The following is a 24,139-nucleotide window of genomic DNA, read 5'->3' as shown; positions in this document are numbered from 1 at the left end:
GGTATGTGTGAAGGGATGGGCCTCTGTTACCATCCCACAGATACTTGATCAGTTTGGGATCTAGTGAATTTGGAGGCCAGGTCAACATCTTGTGCTGTTCTTCATGTTTCTTGAGTTGTTCCTAGAGCGCTTTGTGTGCATCTGTGTCAGGCTGCATCCTGCTGGGGATGGCTGCTGCCATCAAGGAGTGTCATTGCTATGGGGTGGGGGTGTCTGGTGTGATCTAGGTGGTTGGTACGTGTCTAAGTAACATCCACATGAATACTAGGTCCAAAGGTTACCCAGAAGAACATTGTATCGTCACAAAATGTTCAATGTTATTTACTTTTCCTGTCAGTGGTTTATGGCTGATCAGTGTAACTTAATGTATTGACAATTGGGACTATAGGAGTAGGACTGGAGGCCAGGGCAATGACATTGTATATAAGCATAACTATACGGTTTGATTGTGTTTGTTTTTTTTCTAGAATTAAATGCAATAACCTCCATTTTTCAGAATTTAGATATAGAAAATTACACTTTAAAAAGGTCTTTACATCTTAAGATATTCTTGAATTTTTACTGATTTGTATCATTTGACTTCATGATTATACCTTAACATCATCTGATTACAAAATGAAAGTCTAAATAATAAACAGAACTTCCAACATCTGGTTTAGACCTTAAATCCCAATACTGTAATCCCCAATGTTCTGGTGTTTGCAATCAAATGCTGTGCTCTTCAGTGTCAAATGCAGCGCTAAAGAGTAGCAGGGAGAATATTGTTATCAACTTTAACCATTCAGGAGATTTGCCATTTGCCTTCAACTTCAGTGCCAATATAGCAAACATTTATCAGCAGTGGATACTGGACTGCTGCTTATTATGTTAATATTGTTTCCTGCATGAATCATAAGATCATTGAAACTTTTCTCCAGTTAAAATGAAAACACATTAGGCCTATAGGTAAATAAAGTGAAATGAAAGCTTCTCCACACTGTTCTGATTGTGCTTCGATTCTTTAGTTCAACTGTTTTGGCTCTGCCATTCTGTAAACCTGCAGCTAAATAATAAATAAACCAATGAAATTATTACAAGGTATTAATTCACATACATAATGTATACAAACACACAAACAGACATGTGGTCAACATGGACTTACTGCTGCCATAGATAAATAAATCTAACAAAACAGAACAGACCAAGGTAACAACAATTAAAGAAGATAACCTGCCGTTGGAGGCGTGCACAGCGTGAGGCGTCTCTAAGGCAACTGGAGCATAGACGGCACATAGTTTGTGCATGAATGGCAATGTGGCACTGTGGAATAGACACCATAACTGTTAACACCAAGAGGACACAGAGGTGTCTCTGACATGACAGTGCTCTGCTTTGATTTTGGTACAAAATGGACAAAAGAACTATTTACTTTAAACATACAATTCTCAATTCCTCCTCTCAAGGTGCATTAACTGTGGAATCATATCCACCCAGCTCAGAAACTACATCAAGCGGACGTTCAAAAAGGCCTTCAAACTTCTGGGTTAAGTTTAGGCAACTGTCGGATGGAGTCAATCACTTCAGGGGATGTTTGTCAAAGAAGCTGAAGAGTGACATGGTGTTGATGAGGCCCAGCATCGCAGCAGATCTTTGGCCCCGGTGCTCTGTGGCAGTCACTCCAAGTCCTGTAAGTTGATTGTGCTCCCTGTGAACTGGGAGTTGTCAGAGCCGTTATCGTCCTCCGTCATCACCGACGGTTCCTGCAAGGAAAACATCAAATTTGTCACATCAAACCTGGACCTAAATGAATACACAGTTCACCCATCTCTCAACCTGCCTTGACATCAAATGAAAAAGTGACAGATCTTCAGAGCTTCTGCATTCTACACAGGCAGTGGATAGATACTACTCACATCAACATTCAAATCATTTGTGTGTTTGCCATTTGCAGAAATGTTTTGGTCTTCAGGCTTTTAATGAAATATGAACATAGATCCAACATAAAAAAAAGGCTCTACCAAGCATCAAATGCAGGTAGATTAGTATACAGACACATGGTACTTATTTAATTGGCTAATAACAGCCACTACTCCCCAAGTTTCTAATTGCCCCTCGGGGATAAATAAAGTTTCTGATTCAGTTTAATAACTATGCCTGCAGGTAGGGAGGAAATGGAAGACAATGGAGGACAAGATGAGTCATGTCTATGTTCTTCATTCTCTCTAAACTTCTCTTCTGTCAGCATTATTACTCATTTTAAGATATATGCAAATAAGGAATTTGAGCACTTTGGTGATGCGGTCAGGACCGAGGCATCTAATGACGTTAAAGCACACCCTCGCAGGTAATATTTAAGCAGTATAACCTGAGAGGGTGTCCTTTAACGTCATTTGAGCACGACGGTGATGCGGTGTGCAAGCATCACCGTCGTGCTCAAATGACGCTCAAATTACGTTTAAGCACACCCTCGAGGGTAATATTGCGATTATACAACAATTACCAACAAAATAAAGCGTATAATTAAATATATATTCATGTTGATGGACATTTTGCTCTCAAAATTTAAAGGTTTTTGTGAAATAAATGGGGTCTGACTAATAACTGGAACACAATCAGTCACGTTAGTAGACTCCTATGTGTAATGAAACCTAGTTCACCACTACAGCAAATAATCCAAACCTTAGTAACGACCTAGCAGCGGAAATGTTTTTCTAGTCCCAGATGAGTGAACTCTGAGCTAGGTACTACTTGTTGTATAACGCTTAATTCTAACTTGTATCAGTGCATTATTTATTTTTTAGAACTTGTGGAATGCACTTTTTCACTTTATTTACTTTTAAACCTGATGCAAAGTATTTCAGGTCTAGAGGCCTTTATTTTGTGATATTCATTTGAAATATCAATCTAAAATATATCCGGATGTAGACCCTACCTGTAACTGCTGGAAGCATTCACCTGCCTCCATAGCACACTCATTCCAGCAGTGTTCTAACTTGTCAGCTTACTGGAATTCCATCTTCAAAACTCTATCAGATTTCTTTCAAATGAAAATCAGGCCAGACCCTCTAATTGCCATCTTTGGGGTGGCAGGGGTTAATATACTCCGTATAACAAAATTTGTAACTCTTTTGGTAAAAAGGTTAATCCTTTTTCAGGGGAGTCTCCCCACCCCCCAAGCTGGAATTGATGGATGTCAATGTGTTGCACCATCTTAGCCATGACAACCTGAGACTTGAACGACAATGAATGGGCTCCTCAGCCACATTTACGGAATTCTGGCAGCCACTCATAGACCATATGAAAGAAGAGCTCCTCACTCCCTCATCTCAGTTAGCTCTTGCTTCTACATCTGATGCAAACTTTTTTTTTTTTTTTAAACTTCTGTAACTGCCTTTTTCTTCCTCCTTTTACTTTTTCTACATTTTGTTAATCACTGTTTATATATGCCTTTAACAAAAAACAAAACAATAAAAATATGTTAAAGCAATATAAATTGAGAACTTTTTTATTTTTTTATTTTTATTATTACCTGTAAAATGTTGACGGGTAAGTCGACAGTGAGCTGAGAGTGGGAGGTGGAGGGCTGAGAGCTCAGCTGGAAGGCGAGGTCTCCATCACTGGCAGGGTCATCCTGTATGTATACACACACTCATCAACAACCTATGGGCATTATTTCACCAGAACAGTGGGGAGGAGCCCTGGAAGGGGTGCACTCCAACAACTACACTTCATGTTGTTATTCAATGGACTCTGTACTTTATGTATCTGGTCAATGTTCCCACCACCTTACTGGTAAAAGGTTTTTGGACTTTTATCTTATAAGATCTGGTCTGCAACAAAATTGGATCATATAGGAGTGTCACTGCTATGGGGTGGGGGTGTCTGGTCTAGGTGGGTACTACATGTCTAACTGTCTACATGAATGGCAGTTCATGCAGTTTGTAGTTCATATAAAAGTTTCCCAGCAGAACACTGAACTGTCACAAGATGGTCAATGTTATTTACATCTCCTGTCTAGGGCTGCAACCAGTACTCGAGTAATTCGAGTACAAAAAATCCTTGAATCATTATTTTTTGCCTTGAGTATTCGTTTAATCATTGATTTCGTTTTCCCACCCTGGGCATCGTGTTCTACAAAGACTGTAAACAGTCGCTTATACCATGGTCACGTAAAAAAATAAATAAATATTAGATCATTTATTAATACTTTAATGTTGTTTTTTTTTTAAAATCATACGTTTAAAAAAACAAAGCGACTATTTAACGTTACATTATGTGATACAAAGTATAATATCAGAAGGCCAGTGCACTTATTACCGCGTGTGTGTAATGCGAAATTTTCAGAGTCCAAAGATCGTTTCCTAAATCGTTTTTATTGCAAGAAAGATGAACTTCTGATTTCTTCAAGTTCTGACTCAGGGATACGAGGGTGGTGGAAGCTGGTGTCTTTCCTACTCTTCCTGTAGCGCTTCAGCATCGCCTTGAAAACAGCATTACTTGTCTTGAACACCATGTCACTAATGATGTCTACGTCTCTTAAGTGGCGATTAATGCCGGCTCTCAGGCTCCTAAAACTGGACAGAGTCTGTGTCTGTGTTTCTGTTGCCACGGTTACCAAAGTGTTTGAGTCAGCACAATGATTTAGAACTGTCATCAGGTAATTTGACTGGAACGTCTTTATGGGTGTCAATTGTCCCCTTTTAATGTACACCCCACAGCCAATCAGAATCGAGGATTCACCCGGACCATGGCATAAGCAATAGTATGGTAGTGACCCGGAATAATGGAGCTACGAAGCATGAATTGGTTATGCCGGTCTTTATTATTCAGCTTGAACTGGGCTACTGTGGGCCGCAACCAACAGAAAACAATAAAACACGCAATCAAACCGGCATATAGTGTTATCAACATTAGCTCCGTCACGTCTCTTTCCCTACACACACACACCCTGGACACACCTCCACAGGTCCTCCACTGATCCCAGCTTGCTACTTCGCCCAAGTCATTGCCCTGGCAACTGCCATGACTGACAGGCTTCACAGCCTCTGACAACACCACCTCCAGAGATGTCCCACAACTGCAGTACAACCTAGCTGAACACAACCCGAACAGCCGGTCCGTTACAGTATTGTTGTTTTTCAAAAAAAAGAAAAAAAAAAAAGAAGTCAGATTACTCGATTAATCGCTGAAATATTCGGTAGAATACTCGACTTCAAAAAGAATTGATAGCTGCAGCCCTACTCCTGTCAGTGTCATAATGTTATGCCTGACTGGTGTATAATCCAGAGACAGCCGTCTGTACATTCGCAAGTACATTTCAAACATGAGATGAGATTTCATCCTGAAAACATATAGTTTGGAGTCAGGTAAGACACATTTGCTTGTAGTAACCCAAAATCCTGCCAGGAAAATAATGAAAATAAGTGGAAAAAACTATTGACAAGGCTCCAGATTGGATTTACAGCACAAGAGGAACTGGTTCTCTGGATCCAGCTACATCAGATCTACACAATAAGTAGTTGGTGACATAAGCTCTACTATTTTCAGACGTCTCTGAATCTCACCTGCAGCAGCTGAATCTGAACATACTGGGCTCCAGTCACAGGGTCCCGGAGAGTCAAACATCCATTTGTTGCTGCAGTTCCATCATTGTAACGAGCACCAGAAGAAGCAAGTGGCACAGGTGCAGGGGTAGTCTTCACTCCTTTGGTCTTTCTTTGGCTTGAACCTGAAGCCCCTGGATTAGACACAGAATAAGCTACCTGTCATTCAATGCTGTATAGTGACTTCATTCTGAAGTCTCCATCTATTCTAAATGTAGAGGATTCAATAAGAGGGTAATACTGATGAATGTGTGTTACCAGAGGTTCCTTTTTGTTTCTTCTTCTTGGCCAGCTGAACGGCTCTGTAATCAGTTCTGGCTGAGCCTCCACTGTCCTGAAAAACAAAACGGGTGGAAGTTAGGGCTGTATTTAATTTCATTATCAATTAATCAGAAGATAATTTTCTATGACTGCTGGAAATTAATTTATTCATCCCATGAGTTGGCACATATTTAGAAACACACATAAATTGATTTTCAGATAACTGCTTTACATACGTCACTATGAGACCAGTTGCACATCGTGGTCAAAGCATCAAGGATTTGTTTTCTTTTTTTTTTTGGAATAAAATATTATTCAGTAAACTAATACTCTACTAACATGCCAGCTAAGAAAATCTGAAAATCAACTAATAATTTCTGTTGTAGCACAAATAAGAGACATCAATAACAACAACAACTGTATTTTTTTTATTTTTTTTTTTATTTCATTTCTGGTTTGGATGCTCACCGAGAAGCTGCTTGGTGACACAGCGTTAAGTTCTGGGTCTTTCTGTGGACTAAAGCTGCTGCTGTGACTGGGGAAAACAAACTGGGTAAGGACTTTTCCTCCCTCTTGGGGTCCCAGCACCTCCACACAACCCAGAAGAGGTCCTGCACCTCCTTGTCCACCCACCTCCACCATCTTTGAAGGTGTGCCCAACAGTTCAGCAACAGGGGCAACAGCAAGAGAGGCTGTAGAATCCACATTCAGAGAACCAGAGGAGCTGAGTGGGTGCTGCAGGGCGGGGTCCACAGAGGTACCAGGACCCTGCATAGTGAGAGCTGTGAGAGATCCCAATGCCTCTGGAGTTACTGTCTGCACATCATCCAGGTTGAGAGTGCCTTGTGGAGGCAGGACATCACCCACTGATACCTCCAGACTGTGGTGGGAGCTCATGTCAGCGGTAGCTGCTAGGATAAGAGGATCGACAGCCTTGGCTAATGTGGTGCCAGAGCTGGTACAGAGTGTGTTGCCCAATGAGGAAGGGTCGATGGTTAGGATGCCAGGGCTGACCAAGGAGAGGTCCATCGTAAAGGTGCCACTAGAATTGCTCCCACCCACAGGAATTCCCACTCCGATGCCAGTAGTGGGTGCAGTGCCTCCAGGGACAGGAGAGAACAGAGAGCTGAGATCCAGGTTGGTCAGTTGGTCACCCACAGTAATACCAGTCCCTGCAATTGTTGCTGAGGTGGTGCTGATGAGCTCACTGCTGGGCGTTAGGGAGGGTGTAGTTTCCATCTGGTTGAGAACATCTGGTAAGGAGAAGAGGAACATGTTTATTTATAGTCCACATTTATTCAGACACCAGTGCATTTTCAACCACCCCTTAAAAAGGAATCATAATAATATTTTTCATATAAGATAAAAAAAATTATGTTATTGTGCAATTTAACTGAATTGTATAATAACAAAATTTAATCAATGTTCTAATTTTCACAAGTTGCATTAATATCTTTATAAAAGGCATACTCTCAAGTGTGTAGCTGTGTTTAAGAAAGCTATTTTTTAGACTGCACAGATATAGACAAATGAATTTGCCTCAATCTGTTCTTGCATAGTGATGTACAGCACTGATTCAATAAGTCTGTGAGCCACTGATGGTTACTTACCAGGACTGAGGTGGTGGTGTTTGAGCATGTGGCTCTTAAGGCTGCTGCGGGAGGAGAAATGTTTGGAGCAGTTGGTGACAGGACAGCGAGTCCTCAGGGTGCTAGCATCCTGCTTATGCTTCTTGGAGTGAATGTAGAGGCTGCTGCGTGCTGAGAACTTGGCATTACAGCCTGAGAAACACACACAGGAGGCAATTGTCATATATATAACTGTCATTATATATATGCATTTTTTGTTCTTTGGCTGTTTATAAAGTTATGAAGTTACAGTCATATAATGAATTTTCAGCTTAAAGTGCAGGCTCCCACTTTAACTTACTAGCATATTCACAACGCAACTCAAGGAATTTGGGATCCACGTTGACAGATGAAGATGAAGTTGTTGAAGGTAAAGAAGTAATATTCTGCAATGGGCCAATCAGTCACCCGATTTCAACCTGATCATGCTGGATTTTACTTGCTATAGACTAAACCAAAAAGACTCATAAACAAACAACAGCTGAAGACAGCTGTTGCAAAGGCCTGGCAAAATTTCACAAAGTAGAAACCCTACCCTTTGCTGATGACCAAGGTTTCCAAATTACAGGTAGTCAAAGCCCTCAAATGACCTTTGACAAAGTATTAAAAATTAATATTTGACATACAATAATCACATCTGCACTTATTGTGATGGCAGACAAAGTATCTGTGTAGGAACAATCCAAGGACACAAAGACTGTATTTTGTGGCCATTTTCTGAACTGCCCACAAAATATTAGAGTCTAGACTGATCCACTGAAAATGACTGAAACTGCTGACGTACTTATATTAGGCCTTATGACGTGTTGTAAAGTTACTCTGAAAGTTACCCTGAAACTGGAGAACAAGACCTGAAGCATGCACATAAGCTGACACGGTGGGGCTATGACATAATTGCCTCCAAAAAAAAAAAAAAAACAGATCTACGAAACCAGTTTCAAAAATGTGTGGTTTTGGGCTCTGAAAATGCCAGCTCCACGAAGACCTAATCAATAAAATATTTTACCATTTAGAATGAACCCGGCTTTGTGTCAACGGAGCCTTAGTAAAGAAAAGTACTGACAAATTAAACTGAGTTGTAGTTTTTTGCTGTTAGCTCCACTAGTGTACCTTCTGCATGGCACTGGAAAGGCTTGGTACCAAGATGTGTGATACTGTGACCCTTGAGGTGCTCAGCCCGGGTGAAGGACTTCCCACAGCCTTCCTCCGTACAGACAAATCGACGGTCATCATCATGTTTCCTGACAAACACACAGAGACACAAACACTTAGGTTAAGTCAGAAAAACTACACAAGAAAAAAGGGACTACAATTTTTAAAATCACATATAATAATAAATGTGTTATATCTCATTATATCTAAGGGCTGTATGAATAATCTTGGTCACCTGTGACACAAACAGCAGTGAGATTGTTACAAAGGTGTCATAATACAGATATATGTTATGTCAGAGAAAATTATAAATTTGTGTTCTCGCCTAAAAAAACACATTTTTTATTTGGTCAAAGTGTATGTCACATCAGTCAAAATAAACAGTTCTAGTATCTAGTCTTTCTGTATTGAATGGTAGCTTGTATCAGAAGTACTTACTAGGGTTTTTCGGTATACCGGTACTAAAGAGAGAGAGAGAGAGAGAGGGGGGCTGCTGCAACGCTCACCACACCGCAACTTGTGGACAAAGCAGGGGCGCGAAGTACGATATGGCACTACTTCCGTTTGAAAACTAATGAGCATGGCGAGGCAATTAACGCCAACACACCTCTATGCAAACAGTGTTTTAAAACATGCCTGGCTAAGGGTGGAAACACCTCCAACTTAGCCAAGCACAAAGGATAAGCACCCAGACCTGCACGCCAAGTTCAGGGAACAATATACCCATGAAAAAAAGCCACATTCAGTGTTAAAAAAAGCAAGTAACGCCACTGCCCTTCACTCTCCACAAAAGTAGCTCTGGAACAAAACAAATTAGAGTAATTACCACTAAACTCTGGTTTAAATAACCTTTTATATTATATTATATTACATTATATTATATTATATATTATCATAGTGATTTTTTAAACTTTTTGCCATACATGTAGACATGGTGATTTACAAAAAATCTGAGGTGGTCCCTTAATTTTCTTACAGAGCGGTAAAATGCATGCATGCATGATCTTTATAAAGTAACAAACTTTTACATACATATTTAGCAATTTAATATGTTATAAAGACTACAGCATAGTAAAATACCATTTAAAGACATTGGTCCTACTTAAGACGGCCTTAAGTAGGACCTAGAAAAGGAAGGCTTAGTGTTTTGAATTGTTTTTTATTTTATTTATTTTAAAATTGTGTTCTTGTTCTAATATTTTCTATTTAAAAAAATCAGTAATGAATTTTTTTGTGCTCTCTTTTTATTTGAAAAAGTATTGAAATACATGTTGGTACTGGTATCGATACCATAACACTAGTACTTACCGCTTGTGTCGGAGCAATTTTGACATGCTGATGAAGGACCAGCCACATCCCTCTGAGTCACAAACAAATGGCCTCTCACCTGGGGACAGAAAGGTAGTTTATTTACCACACTTCTAAAGCCACGTCCACATGTATGAAAACCACCGGGTTTTCCTTGTCGTCGTGTTGAATATTTCTCTATAAATGTTGATCCACTGCGAAAACACTTCTAGTTGTAGAAAGGCTGTAGTACATATCCCAGGCGTATGCGTGACCCAGTTTCTGCTAGAGACCTCGACCAAAAAAAATAAGAAAAAGAAGTGGAGCATGCGCATCAACCCTGCATGGCATACACAAATGTACAGTCCAGATTACAGTCCGTAATTCTTTTCAGCTCATCATAGTGGTGATGCAACAGTATATATTGGACTTAGCAACCCAGCAAGCAATATCTGATGTAGCACCTTCACAAGTCTGTAGTCCGCCATTAATGTTGTTGTTATGAGATGTTGGGGGCTAGAGGGTCGGGGGAGTGGGGCACTGACTTTATCGTGTTTGTATCAGGCTGTTTACACAAATGAAAAAAAGGAACCACACAGGCTCGATGTTTTTTTTGTTCGCCCTGGGACCTGGATTCAAAAGGGTGCGATTCCAGTCACAGGTAGATCCGTATCTGTCATTGACGGCAAGCAGAACCGTTTAAGTCCTATGCAGTTTCACCCAAAAATTGGATTCGTGTAAACATGGCCTAATAGGGCTGCATGTCACCTTCAGCCATGCGGCTTCGACCAAGGTTTTTCGCTCTGCTGTTGATGTATCTGCCTTCTCCATTCTGAGTTTGCCACTTGATGGCCTGACAGACTGTATCACTGTAGAAGCTTCAGCTCAAAAACAAGTTTTGGGGTTCTCTCATGAAGACCAGTCTCTAAAGGTCAGAATTTTTTGTTAATTTTCTTCAATCAAACAAATTAAATGTGTTGTTACACGATCGTAGGAGAAGAGGAGATTCAGCTGCAGATATCAGGCACTGTGCAGCCTTTTCAAAGGGTGGGGGTTTGATTAGTCCATTCTTCAGCTCATCAACAAACTGACAAATGGAGGAGGAAAAAACAGGCATCCAGTTCTCACAGCGAGAGGTCCGACCAGGGACTTCTGGTAATGTGAAAGGGCACCAAAGGTGAGCCAACCTGGTATTGAAAATGCTGGGTCAAGCTGGGTCCAGCCAGGATTTTCAATATGAAAGCAGGGTCTCTGTGGATCATCCCACAGATACTTGATCAATTGGAGATCTTGTGAATTTGGAGGCCAGGTCAACACCTTGTGCTGTTTTTCATGCTTTTTGAATTGCTCCGTGGTTTTAATGTTTTATGTCTGTGTAAATAAAACTTGACGAAACTGAACCTAATCTAATTACTTTTTTTGTGATAGCAAGGAACCACTCCGTGGCCTTCATGTAACCACTGTAGAATCAGCAGACGAAGTAATATTAATACTACTGTCAATCAAGTCTAGCATCAGCTTACCAGTGTGACTTCTCATATGGATTTTCAGACGACAGGCTTTGTCGTATGTCTTGTCACAGCCTGGGTAGTTGCATGTCAAGTGGCCAGTTTCTCTGAAGTGAGTACGATTGTGGGAGAACAGGGCACTGAAGGTGATGAAGGTTTTCTCACAACCTAGACAAAGCACAAGGTGGACAAATTTAGGAAGGCAAGGGAGAACACTAAAGGTTTATTTGTACAAGAAATCCATCAGTACCTGCACAATCAGATTTGTATATCTTAAATTTGTCTGAAAGACTTTTTTTTGCATGGCTGAGATCTACTATTTAAAGCATCAAACCGATAGAGAAAGTAAAGAGAACTGTAAAGAGGTCTATATCTTATAAATATTGGACTTCCATAAGCATCGGGTTTTAGGTTAATTTGCTTCATCTCAAATGCACTTGTGCGGTTGTTACCAAACCATAAACAAATGAGAGGTGAACCAGTGTAAATGTAAATATGAGCAAAAATAATAGGAAACACTGGTGGTGTTACCTGGGAATTCACACTTGTGGGGCCTCTGAGGTTCAAAGTGGACCCTCTGGTGATTGGTGAGTCGTGTGGCACTGCGAAACCTCTCGCTGCAAATCTCACAGAAGAAGGCATTATCTTGCTCATGGACTTTGACATGAGCCTTAAGGTTGTAGACTGTGGTGAAACGCCGCCCACAGCCTTCAAACTGGCAAGTGTGTGGCCGCTGCTTTTCATGGGACTGAAGATGGCGCTTCAGCTTGTAAGAAGTGGCAAAAGCCCAGCCACAACCCTCTATGGCGCACTGATATGGACGTGGGTCCTCTGCATGGTTCAGAAGGTGAACCCTGAGCTTCTGTCGCGTGTTAAATGTACAGGAGCAGCCCTGTTCCGGGCATACAAAGGTGGCAACGTTATCTTTCTTGGCCCGGATTAGTGGTGCAGACTGGAGGTCCTCGTTGTCACAGTCTGCAGTGACTTTTGGAGGTGGAGTGACCAGATCAGCCTCTGTTACAACACACAGCGCGGCTGCTTCCTGTTTGACAATGGGACAGGAGTCCAGTGAAGTGCCTAGCTCTGATAATGAGCAGTCGTCCACTAATGCTAACTCAGAATCACTGGCAGACAAACCAGGTCTGGGCTCATCCTGCTGGCTGGAGCTGGCTACTGCCAGCGTGCTGATCTTCCCGATGGACTTAGTACCACTGTCATAGTTGAGAAGAACAATATCCTCATGGTCCTTCATGCCTAGATGCTCCTTTAAACTGACCATATCGTCCTCTTTGTGTACATATCCCTCTGGTGGGGCAGCAAGAGTCAGTATCCCATTCTCTATGGTCACTATGATACTTTGATTGTTTATTGTGATCGTCCCAGAAAATGTTTCATTAGCAGGTGGGCTTGTAGAAGCAGAGACCGGGTTTGCACTTAGCCCATTGCAGCCCAAAATAAAGTCTGATGTATCCATGGTTTCCACGATGCCTGTAGTTCCCGAAATCAAAGCACTGCTCTGCGACGAGAACTCTCTGCCTAGTTTACTGTCGCTGTTTTCAGTGCAGATCTGGCCACAGATCTTCTCGCCATATTTGTTTGTCAAAACAACGTCTTCGATAGTGTGGTGATATGCAGTCTCTTTAGCACTAAGCACGGTAGAGCTGTCGTTAAGCAAATTAAGAACGTGCTCAGTTTTTTTCAATGCTGGGTTTTCAAGACAGTTCAAGTTCTCGTTTGATTCACATTGAATAACGTTACTGCTGCTCCCAACCTCCATGGAGCCACAGTGACTTGATTTAGCGCACTCGGGCTTTTTACCTTTCATTTTATCGCCATCTTCGCATGATACATCCGCTTGGTGTTTACTTGCCTCGCCGCCGTTGTCATCCCCTTGAACGACATTACAAACTACATATAGTTCCTGGTTGGGTTTGTCTCCTCTGTTTGCTGTGTCAAAGCTCCCCGGAGAAGCAGCAGCACAGTGGTTCGCTGTAGCAGCCTTCTTCGCGGCGCCGTCTTCACGCTGCTGCCGTAAAACTGGAAGCGCTAACGTTGGCTGCCGCTGCGGCAACGGTTCCTCTTCCCCTTCAAACAGGGGCAGCGCCATTTGCATTACAGTGTCCCCGCTTTCTACCCCGTATTTCCAAGCCGTCCTGACAAACTCATGCGAACTAAGCAACGAGTTAAGCTCATTCTCTTTCTCGGTGTTCGAGTTATAAAGTCCGACATTCGTTCTGTAACTTGGTAAATTAGTTTTAACGACTGTTTGCGGTTTGCTGACAGGCGAACAAGCCACCTCGCTGCCATTTTCTGCCAGTAGGCGAAAAGGCGATGTCCTCGGCCTGGTGTTGTTGTTGTTGTCACTCTGTGGCTCGGGCGACTCCAAAATTCCGCCCGCGTCGTTTTCGGTAGATATAAAATGAGGTAGAGACCCTGTCGCTGACCGAAGCGGAGACAAACTAGTTCTGTGTGAGGCGCCATGTTGAGTATGAATGTTTTGGGTATCAGAGAGCCCCTGGATTTCCATCTTGGTATCCCTGTAGCAGCGGCACAGAAAAGGCCCGCCCTGTCTGACGCAGATGATCCACGGACCCACTACACGGTTTCCAGCAGGCCGAGTGCTGCATTCAGGATCAGCACGGAAATCTTGTTTTTTCTATCACCAAGCAAGCACATTCCCAGAAGCTTTTCCTTTTGCCCCTTTACACGCACACACACACACACACACACACACAAGTGTGTGACACTACCATTCCTCATTTTCTCTGTAACAAATAATATGCCCTGTAGATCGGTAAGAACAACAACTGGAGGCGAAGCCAAACAACTACAGCATTAATCCATTTGTAGTTTGGCATGGTGTTTTTGCATATTCCTTCCACTGAGTGGCAGTGTAGTACTACAAAGCAGGGAATGTACCCCTTCCCTTCGCAGAACATTATAAATTATCTGAAACCAACGACACCCTCAGGTTTTAGACGTCAAATACATCGGGACAAGCGGGACAGTAAATACATGAAAACTATTGTATTTGATGTAGTGTAACAAACCTAATTTCAGAAAAGCTGCCGATATTTATACTAGCTAACTTTACCAGCTATCTCGCTTGTTATAAATGTACTATTGTCACTGACAGTTTTATGCCTCAGTGCTCTTGTAACAATAACTTTATAGTGCTCGATATACCCACTAAACTTTTCTACAATGAATATTTTGAATGCTAGCTCCATCTGTTCTTTTTATATTCCTTAACAAACTCTGTTGTAGCGTGCATCGCCTATACCTTGTATTTTTGTTTGGATCTTGTTTATATCATGCTTGCTTGTTCTTCTTGCTGCTCTCTTCTCCTCTGTTACAGCTGCAGCTTGTCACTTCTGTTTGTGTTTATATGAAACCTGATCACTCCCTGGTCTGCCAAGCTGTCTGCATGCTGCTGAATCCTGAAGCTCCACCCTCTGACCTGATTGGTGCGGCCTTCTTTGTTCCTGCCAATCCAACACCCCCCCCCCCATAACACCTGCAGTTCCCTTAGTCATGGTGGCTGTCTGTTAGTGTCAGTTGGCCTTGGCCACTTGCTGTGCTCTATGTGTATATCCTGTATATTTGTGGACTGTAGTGCCTAGGTTTTCGGCACTTTGGGGCAGGCTGTGACCACTGCCCAAGGTTGTACTTAACTGTAGCGTCTTTATTCTAGTTTTGTTCCGTTTCTGAAGAGTGGCCAGGTCTTAGATTAGTTTTAGGCAGATTTTGCTAGGCATAGGGGTGCTGTTCTCCCTTGTTCTTTGGGTTTTTGTTAGCTTAGGTAGTGTTTGGGTTCTTTTCTTTTTTTTTTATTAGCAAGATTATTAGCTCTTAAAGAGTCCTCTCTTTGTTATCTTCTGTTTTGCTTTGAACAGCATCCATTGGCCCTCCTCTCTGTTTTGTTGTGTTTAATTAAGTTATCCTACAATAAACTACCTAAAACCTTTACCATCTGGTTATTTTGTGTTGCTCCCCTTTTCCCCTGCGAGCTGGGGTGTAACATCCTCCTTTCCTCACTTTTTTCTTTTTCTGCCTCTATCCGGCCAACCTCAAGCACATAGGCAATGCCAGATAATCGCCAGATAATCTGGGTCAGTTTGCTCCTTTCTTGCCAACATCACCTTAGTACTTGCTCTTGAGGGTTCAGGCTCTGGGTTTTGCAAAGCACATTGAGTGGAATTGTTATTAACAGACTTTAATTAACACATTCATTAACAGACTGCTACAGCGTTAGGACAGGGACTACTGTTGAGCCTTAAATAATATTTTATTTTATTTAATTTCTAAGCAAAAGCTAGAGAACACGGGAAACTTAAAAGTAATCCATGAAACCAACACAAATTAACATAAAAAAACAACCATACTTTGAGTACCAGAGACTAAACTAAATTTCACTGATTATTCTGTGCATCATGTTTCGCCACTCATCTGAGTAGCTTCTTCAGTTCTGATAAACTAGCGGGAAATTGAGGTTTAAATAGGAATAAACTCTGTGGGTAACACCCACCCGAAACTTGCTTGACCAGAAACTGGGGTCACTAACTACCATAATGGCTGGTACTTACCTGTCCTTGAATGGGGGGCATTTTGTTTAAATGTAAGGTTAATGTATTTGTATTGTATCCCGACAGGTTGTGGTTTGGCTGGTAAAAGGGGAAAAGGAAAATTAAACGACACCTGACATCCCACTTCTTATTTTTCTGAAATTATGTTTATGATGTAAACTGTTTAGATACCCACTTTCAAAAAAGAAAAAGAACAATCAGTTGTCAAAATGGGGATGGGAAAATGCAAACATGATTTCAGCAGATTCTCTGCTCCGCAATTCAAAATTTATGTCTTTCCTTCATAGCCAAAGTATAAGCTGGAAATAAAAAGTGAAAAGTTAAAGACTTTAGAATGGCACTGATATGGTGTGTGAGAATGTGTGCTCAGAAAGAGAGTATAAACAGCATTTATAGTGTGTACTAAGACATTTTTTGCATGATTTTATTCTATATAAAATTATTTGCAGATGTGGTTTGAACTGCAGAGATCAGAGACACTATCATTGTCCTGTGAACAGTAAAGCTGTATTGAGGAGGACAGACATGATAAGACACTTGGAGGCTTGCCAAGGTGCCACGACAGCCGCCTCTCCAGAACATGTGTATGTTTTGGTTATTGGATTTTCCGTTCATAAGAGGATATTAATAAACGAAAAATGAGTGGTTATTTGATTTCCATTTTAAAATTCAAAAATTAAAATTAAAATTCAAAGCATTTTTAGTTTCCAGGGTCAAGAGGGATGACCAAACCTTAAAAACACCAGTTGATTTTCATTTTCTGTTTCTAAAAACAAAAAATAATTGTTAGAAGATAGAAACAAAAAACTAAAACAAAAAAAAAAAAACGTCTGTGTTTCCATTTTGTGCGACCAGAAGTTGCCGTATTCAAAATAAGAGTACGTATAGACGGGTTTCTGTGCAACGTCATCGCACATATGTGCACGCAGCCAGGGGGCAGAAAGCGGGATATTTCTTATTTGTTTACCACAGACGGCAACCTCCGGCTCTGAGCAGGCGGCAACCTCCGGGGCTGAGCGATGAAGCCCATGTGGAAGTGCAAAAGATTGCAGTTAATCGAGTGGCAGCTTCAGGTTGTTTGCAAAAGGGACCAAATCCCCATAGACCCCCATGTTAAAAAGCCCAACTTTACAGCATTATTAAACATATTTACAACCTGGTTCAAAAAACAGGTTTGGTCTCAATGGTGTATTGCACTATTCGTGACAACTATACGGGGTGTGATTATTTTTCTAACTAATTCGTTTATTTTTTATTAACGTTTAAAATTCTACATAATTAATGGCGTTCCCGCTTTGACTGACAGGCGCTGCCAGAGGCCGCTAGCTGCTAGGTTTGGTCTCTCTGCTAATGTTAGTCCTCACCTGACCTAATGACAACCTTTTGGCTGAGTTTGAGGTTTTGGTCCATTTGGATCATTTTAAATAAAAAATAATAGTTGTCTGCTTTGCTGGACCTCCCACAAGACCATCCAGTAAGTGAATTAGGAGAATTATTCTTATGGTGTCGGTGCCCAATATAGCCAGTCCGGTAGCTGAAGTTAACTATGTGAATTAGCCTTAGGCTAGCTTTCCAGTGAGGCTCTGGTTTGTTATCCAGGCTAACAGGAGGCTATCTATCAAACTGCCACCAAAGTCAGAACGTAAATAATAATAACCTAGAAAATTCCCTCTGAGAAATTTTGAAAGGGCTACGGGGGGCTATTTCCCGGGGTACCGTCTCTGTCAACATGGGCGTTAGCACAGTTAGCCTACATTTAGCCCAATTAGCTTACAGTTAGCACAATTAGCTTACAGTTAGCACAGTTAACCCACAGTTAGCACACTTAACTCACATTTAGCACAGTTAGCTTACGGTTAGCATAGTTAGTCTACATTTAGCACAGTTAGCCTACATTTAGTACAGTTAACCCACATGTCGCACACTTAACCCACATGTCACACAGTTAGCAGTGAATACTTGCAATCTAACCAAATATCTAGTTTTGCAACAGTTTTTTGACATGTTTTAAAAGATGAATCACATTATTTTGTGTCCTATACTGTTATATTAGATCAAATATAAATTATTATACAATCTCTTCCCATAAAATAATGTCATTAAAACCGACTAATAGCAGCACATTTCTGTAAATTTAAGCATTATTATTTCTAATACAACATTTATTTACCATATTTCTAGGTAATTTATTTGTTTTTAAAATATGAAAATGTTTCTAATTAAATGTTAAAACAACCTGAAAATAAGGCAAAATCTTGTTAAAATTACAAGTACAAACTGTATTTTAATATGGACAATAACTGTATTTTTACAAGAAAGTAATTTAATATTAGTTCACAGTATTTTTTGGCACCTCAGCTGCTGGAAATTTAGCCTTCTTTGGTGGAATTTTTATTTTTTTTGGAATGTAACTGAAAGGTGTCGCTGGTAAAATTTTCACTTTATCCCCAGTGTCAATGATTGGAAACATCCTCTCAGTGAAAGTGTGTGTGATGGTGTGTATGTGTGTGTTAGTGTCTGGATCAGAGAAGGACAGATCTCCTGTGTCCCAGTCCAGATTCACTCTGATCCTCTGGAGCTTCTTCTCTGCTGAGAGATCAGTGAGAGGAGCTGGTGGTGACCACGCTGAGTATTTACCTTCATAAAACCTTATTCCCCACAATCCAGATCCTATATATCCCTTCCTCTGGACAGACTCTGCTAACACACCCAGATACCACCATGTGTTATCTCCAACCTCAACATCCCAGCTGTGAGTCCCTGAGTTAAAGCCCTGAGAGCCCAGGACAGACCAGTAATGATCAAATCTCTCTGGATTATCAGGAAGTTGTTGTTTATCTCCTCCTCTCACACTGGTCAGATCTTCAGACAGGATCAGACATGGATGAGCAGTGTTTGGATCCAGAATGACAGGAGTGGAGAAGATCGGGCTCGTCAGGTTGAACCAACTGTTTTTGGCCAGGTTGCCCAGATGTTTGGCCTGGTCTATCAGAGCTCCTGAGGGCAGCTGTGGATCATCCAGCAGGAGGCAGCGCTGGACTCTTTCCACTGCAGCCTTGTAGTTGTTGAGGCATGAGACGTCTTCAGCTCTCAGCTCCTCCTCTGTGGCTCTGATTTTGTCTGAAAGTGCTACTATCTCTCTGCTCAGAGCCTCCATCTTTCTTCTTCATCATCTGACTCTTCTGCTCCTCTTCCTCCCTCAGTGCAGCCATCCTGGCCTCCTCTTCCTCTGCTATAAACTGGTCAAGCTTCTTGAACTGCTCCTTTATCTGCTTCTCTGTGTGTCGGGCCTGGATCTTGATGTGTTGTTCTGTTTCATCAAACTTCACTTTAACTTCTTCATAAACCTTTAACTTCTCCTTTAAGGGCTCCAGAGTTTCCTGAAGGTTCTTCTTATGCTGTGATGCAGCTTCATCGATGGGTCTGAATCTGTGGTTGGAGTGTTTTTTCTGAATCTCTGCAGACGAGACACACTGGATGCTGATGGTCCAGACAGAAGAGTCTGAGTTTCTCAGAGTGCAGACTGCAGAGAGTCTCTGGAGATCTCTGATCTCTCTCCTGTAAGAAGGACTCACACAGGTTCCTCAACACCAAGTTTAAAGGTGGATCATCTCTTGAAGATCTTCTCTTACAAACTGGACACTGGTGTAATGGCTTCTGTCTCCACAAGTTCTTCAGACAGACTTTACAGAAGCTGTGGCTACATGACAGAAGAACAGGATCTCTGAAGACCTCCTGACAGACTGGACAGCAGAGATCCTTCTCTGATCTGGAAGCCATTTAGTTTCTGAGTGAAGCTGGAACACAGCAGACACACAGTCCAGTCAGTCATGGCTCTCCTCCATCTTCTACCAACATCCTGTTTTTGGTCAAACTCACCTTCAGTGTGTGGAGAGTCAGCAGCTTGAAGCAGCAGTGTTGTAGTTTCCACTTTTCTCTCCTGTAGCTGGACTCACTCAGAGGAAGGCGTTAGTTAGGTCTGAAGCTGAATCTGATCGTCTGTGTGTCTCTTTAGTCGCACACAATAATAAACTGGTTCCTGGTGTGTCTCTCAGGTGAATCAGGTGAGGGGGTGGAGCTTAACCAGAACTACTCTGATAAATGTAGTTAAACCTGTTATTCAGGGAGTGTTTCATTCCAAAGGTGTTTAATCTTAGAGGGAGTATCAGTTGATGGTATTTAATTGTCGAGTGAGTTGTTCCAGTGTGTGTTATCAGTATATTGATATGATCAGGGTCTAATCTGATCCCATTCAGAACAGAACCAGTTGAGTTGTGAGATGTGTTGCTACTGTCACATACTCCAGCCAGAGTCAACTCTGTAGATAATCCCTGACTGTTACTGGAGTGTATCTTTGTACTAGGGTCTATAGCTTGTCTTCATATACAGTCAGCTACCATCTCTATACATCTGCTTGTTTGGTTTTATCCTGCAGTCCAGCACACAGCAACAACATCATCGACTCCACTGAGGTCGGACTCATCTCAAAGGGAGACAGGCAGCCTACAGAGAGGAGGTCCAGAACCTAATATCCTGGCATCTACTGATGCCTAACATCTACACCACACAGAGCCTCAGCAGAGCTCACAACATCATCAAGGACAAGTCACACCCTGGTTCTCAGCTGTTGGGAGTTGTTGCCCTCTAGGAGGCACTACAGATGTATCAGAGCACGGACAGACTGAAAAACTGTTTCTTTCTGAGAGCCATCACCACCCTGAACTCCCACATGCAATGATCCACGTAACATATGATGTGCAACACAAGACTTGACTACATTGACTTTATTATATCTATATATCTAAATAAGACATTCTTTGCAATATTTTGCACATACTTGTGCTTTTTGCACTGGAAATGAGAAGCTCTACATTCTTGCTGTACATTGTATAATGACAATAATTGGCATTCTATTTGTAGGAGAACATTTTATTTCTCCCCTGACACACCAGGAGGGGTCACTTTGCCGGACAGTCCATAATGGACAGGACTGTTGTTGTTTCCTTTGCAGATTTCTGAAACCATAAAACAAAGCCATAAAACAAGCTTTTAAGGACATTCCCGTGACAATGAACAAGGATTTCAATCTTTTCCCCCCATTTTCATGTAATCCCCCAACAGGCACCACCGATGAGAACAACCAGACTTCTCGGCATGGACCGCCTGTGGCAAATAAAAAGATCTTAAATAATTCAGAACTGTAAAATCTTTCTCTGACTATAACTAAAAACTACAAAATGTACACTTGTAACCAAAATTACAATGTTTAATCTATATTTGCGATCTATAGTTGATGATTTGTGTCAAAAACCAGTTTTGTTTGTTTTTCTAACTCAAAATTTGGTTTTAATCATAAGTCTCTATCATGGAGCCATACTATCCAGAGGCTGGCTAAGGAAATGTCTTTGGAATGTAATTTTGACAAGTAATACAGTTAATGCGTTTTAATACTATATTCTACAAAGCAAGACTGGTTAGCATAGAATATGTTCTACTTTCCTTCTTCTTGATATTAGTTAGCGTTGCTTACTATTATTGTTTAGTTATATGAATTAGGATTTGAGGAAAATTGTAGAAATGAACTAGAGAATTCCTTCTGAGAAATTTTGAAGGGGCTACAGCAGCTAATGCTGGGGTTGGAAATATGTGGGACACAGGAATCATGGGAATTAGCACAGTTAGCCTGCATTTAGCACAGTTAACCCACAGTTAGCAAAGTTAACCCACAGTTAGCACACTTAACCTACATTTAGCACAGTTAGCCTACATTTAGTACAGTTAACCCACATGACGCACACTCGACCCACATGTCACAGAGTTAGCACACTTAACCCACATGACGCACAGTTAGCATACGGTTAGCACAGTTATGTTACAGGTAGCACAGTTAGCCTGTGTGTGAGAGAATAATGCACGCTTTATGCTGTGTGTATATCTGTAATTACAAAGTTACCTGTATGGGTGGGGAGGTGTGTGTGTTGGTGTGTGTTGTTGTAACATAAATGTGTGGGGCACAGGGATCAGCTGTATTAACAGTAGAGACAACTGATTAATGAATTGGTCAGCTGTGGCCAGAGCTGCAGCTCAGGGGTTGCCGTGGCTTCTCACAGTGGTCGTCAATGACGACGGAAGCGCACGGAGTTGGCCAGCTGCTAGCACCTCGGATGGCGATTAGCCTAGCTCGGTATCCTAAGGTAACCCATTAACGCCGAGGTTGGTGGGCAGGTTTCAACGTTCAGGCTGCTTTAGCTCTGCCCCAACCCGACCCTCATATCCATATTTGGAGTTTGGGTGGAGTAAAGCTCATCCAACATGGCGACCGCAGCCTCCGCCCACTTCAGGCTTCATTTTCGAGGTTCAGAATCCAATGGGTGACGTCACGATGGGTTTGTCCATAGTATATACAGTCAATGGTTTACCAGTGGAGTCAGCGGAGAAAGAAAACAAATACATTCATTAATGCCTGTAAACGCACAGAGGGTGATCTACAAATATTTTTGATTTGCACACGTGTTTTGCTATCCAGAAATACAAATTTATAATTTGTAACTTGTATTTTGGTTTTTACAAATATCTGTGTACTTGTAAATATATTGTGTTTGTGTAAATACACAATTTTCCATTTGTAAAAACAAAAAGGACTAAGGACTAACACTGCCACATACTGGTGAGGAGGGCAGGCCATTTGCGAATCTTCGACAAGAACGTCTCAAAAACGCGTAAGTGAGGAAAGAGATGCATGTGCGTGATTGATGATCCACAAATGCTGAGTCATACTTCACAAGTAGAATTTTCAGTTTTACAAATGGCTTTTTTGTTTTTACAAATGTAAAAATTGTGTATTTACAAAAACAAAATATATTTACAAGTACACCTGTATTTATAGAAACCAAAATACAAATTATAAATTTGTATTTGTGGATAGCAAAACATGTGTGCAAATCAAAAATATTTGTAGATGATTCCCTGTGCGTTTACAGGTATTAATGAGACAAATTTAATCCCGTGGCTTTCATTCATAGAGATTTCACTATTATGGATCCCTGCATGGAAATTATGTTGTCCAAGAGGCATGAGACTCTACATCTTCTTGTGAGGGTCTCTGGTCTGGAGTGCTGAATATCTGACCTGTGGAGTTCTAAGCTACATCTGCTGCTGTGGCCTCATCAACCAGCCCAGTCTTCATGGTCTGGAGTGCTGTGTATCAGCCTTGTGGAGCTCCATAAACTAGATCTGCTCCTTGTCTTCATGGCCTCCTCCAGTTGTCCACTCCTACCTGGATGAACACCTACCTAGGTGAACAAATTCACCAACCTATTCATGAATCCTCTTATACACACAAACTGTCACATAAGATCATCAGCTATGTGTTATATTACTAGATCCTTCGTGTTTCCTTCAGCTTGATATATGTATCTATGACAGAAGTTTGTTTATCTGTTTCTCCTGCTCTTCTTTTCTCTCTGTCTTCTCTGTTTCTACCCGGCAGGGCTTCGGCAGATGGGCCCTCCATATGAGCTGGGTTCTGCTCAAGGTTTCTTCCTGTTAAAAGGGAGTTTTTCTTTGCCACCATCACCCTCAGGCTTGCTCTGGAGGTTGCAGGCTGGTTTTTATGAAGCGTCTCAAAACAATTTGTATCATTATTGGAGCTATATAAATAAAGTTGAATTGAATTGAATTTATGGTGGGTTTTTAATAAAGATATGATAACTTTTCTAATGTTCCTCATGACTGCATTGTTTTTATCTGATCTGGACCCTACATAGCATTTGTAAGATCTCATTCATGAGCTTCATAATATAAACACTAGAGGTCACAGGACAGTTTGGAATTCTTTAAAAGGACAATTACAACACAGATTAGTCATTTTCACCTGCCAAAAATTGATTGAGGGCCAAATATAGTTACTCAAATGTTATTTCTGCCTAAATATGACTTGATCTCATTCATGAGCTTCATAATATAAACACTAGAGCTCAAAATGGTCAATCATGACACTGAATTTTCTTGACAATAACTTTTTCTTTGTACCTTGTACCTTGAACCTTGTAACTCCATATTTTGTTTTGGACACACTAACTTTCCAACAGTGACTATCTAAGGATGGGTCAAGACTTGTGTCTTATTTCTGTGAA

General features: G+C 41.3%; 1 protein-coding gene across 2 annotated transcripts; it reads right to left on the bottom strand.

Annotated features, from left to right (window-relative positions):
• Positions 1-985: 985 nt before the first annotated feature.
• si:dkey-156n14.3 (zinc finger protein ZXDC) lies at positions 986-14,826 on the bottom strand. 2 transcript variants are annotated; one of them, XM_047583009.1, is made up of 10 exons: positions 11,950-14,826; positions 11,434-11,586; positions 9,932-10,010; positions 8,582-8,712; positions 7,454-7,624; positions 6,477-7,096; positions 5,841-5,916; positions 5,544-5,716; positions 3,509-3,610; positions 986-1,739 (listed from the first exon to the last, which is right to left on the bottom strand). In XM_047583009.1, exons 1-10 carry the CDS (start codon positions 13,943-13,945, stop codon positions 1,653-1,655), a joined length of 3,588 nt encoding a protein of 1,195 aa, XP_047438965.1. In that variant the 5' UTR covers positions 13,946-14,826; the 3' UTR covers positions 986-1,652. The 2 variants fall into 2 exon arrangements, with proteins under 2 accessions (XP_047438965.1, XP_047438964.1); XM_047583008.1 differs by having other exon boundaries at positions 6,312-7,096; positions 11,950-14,816.
• Between the last annotated feature and the right edge of the window lie 9,313 nt (positions 14,827-24,139).

This window comes from Mugil cephalus, chromosome 4 (genome assembly GCF_022458985.1).
Source record: "Mugil cephalus isolate CIBA_MC_2020 chromosome 4, CIBA_Mcephalus_1.1, whole genome shotgun sequence".
In the NCBI taxonomy this organism is placed as follows: Eukaryota; Metazoa; Chordata; class Actinopteri; order Mugiliformes; family Mugilidae; genus Mugil; species Mugil cephalus.
This window is presented reverse-complemented; position numbering and strand designations above follow the sequence as displayed.

Excerpts from the sequence above, each read along its gene's own strand:
- si:dkey-156n14.3 (XM_047583008.1), bottom strand. The coding sequence starts at position 13,945 with ATGGAAATCCAGGGGCTCTCTGATACCCAAAACATTCATACTCAACAT. Across the intron at positions 3,611-5,543 it reads TTCAGATTCAGCTGCTGCAG|GATGACCCTGCCAGTGATGG; the intron begins GTGAGATTCAGA and ends GTATACATACAG. Across the intron at positions 1,740-3,508 it reads TACCCGTCAACATTTTACAG|GAACCGTCGGTGATGACGGA; the intron begins GTAATAATAAAA and ends TTTTCCTTGCAG.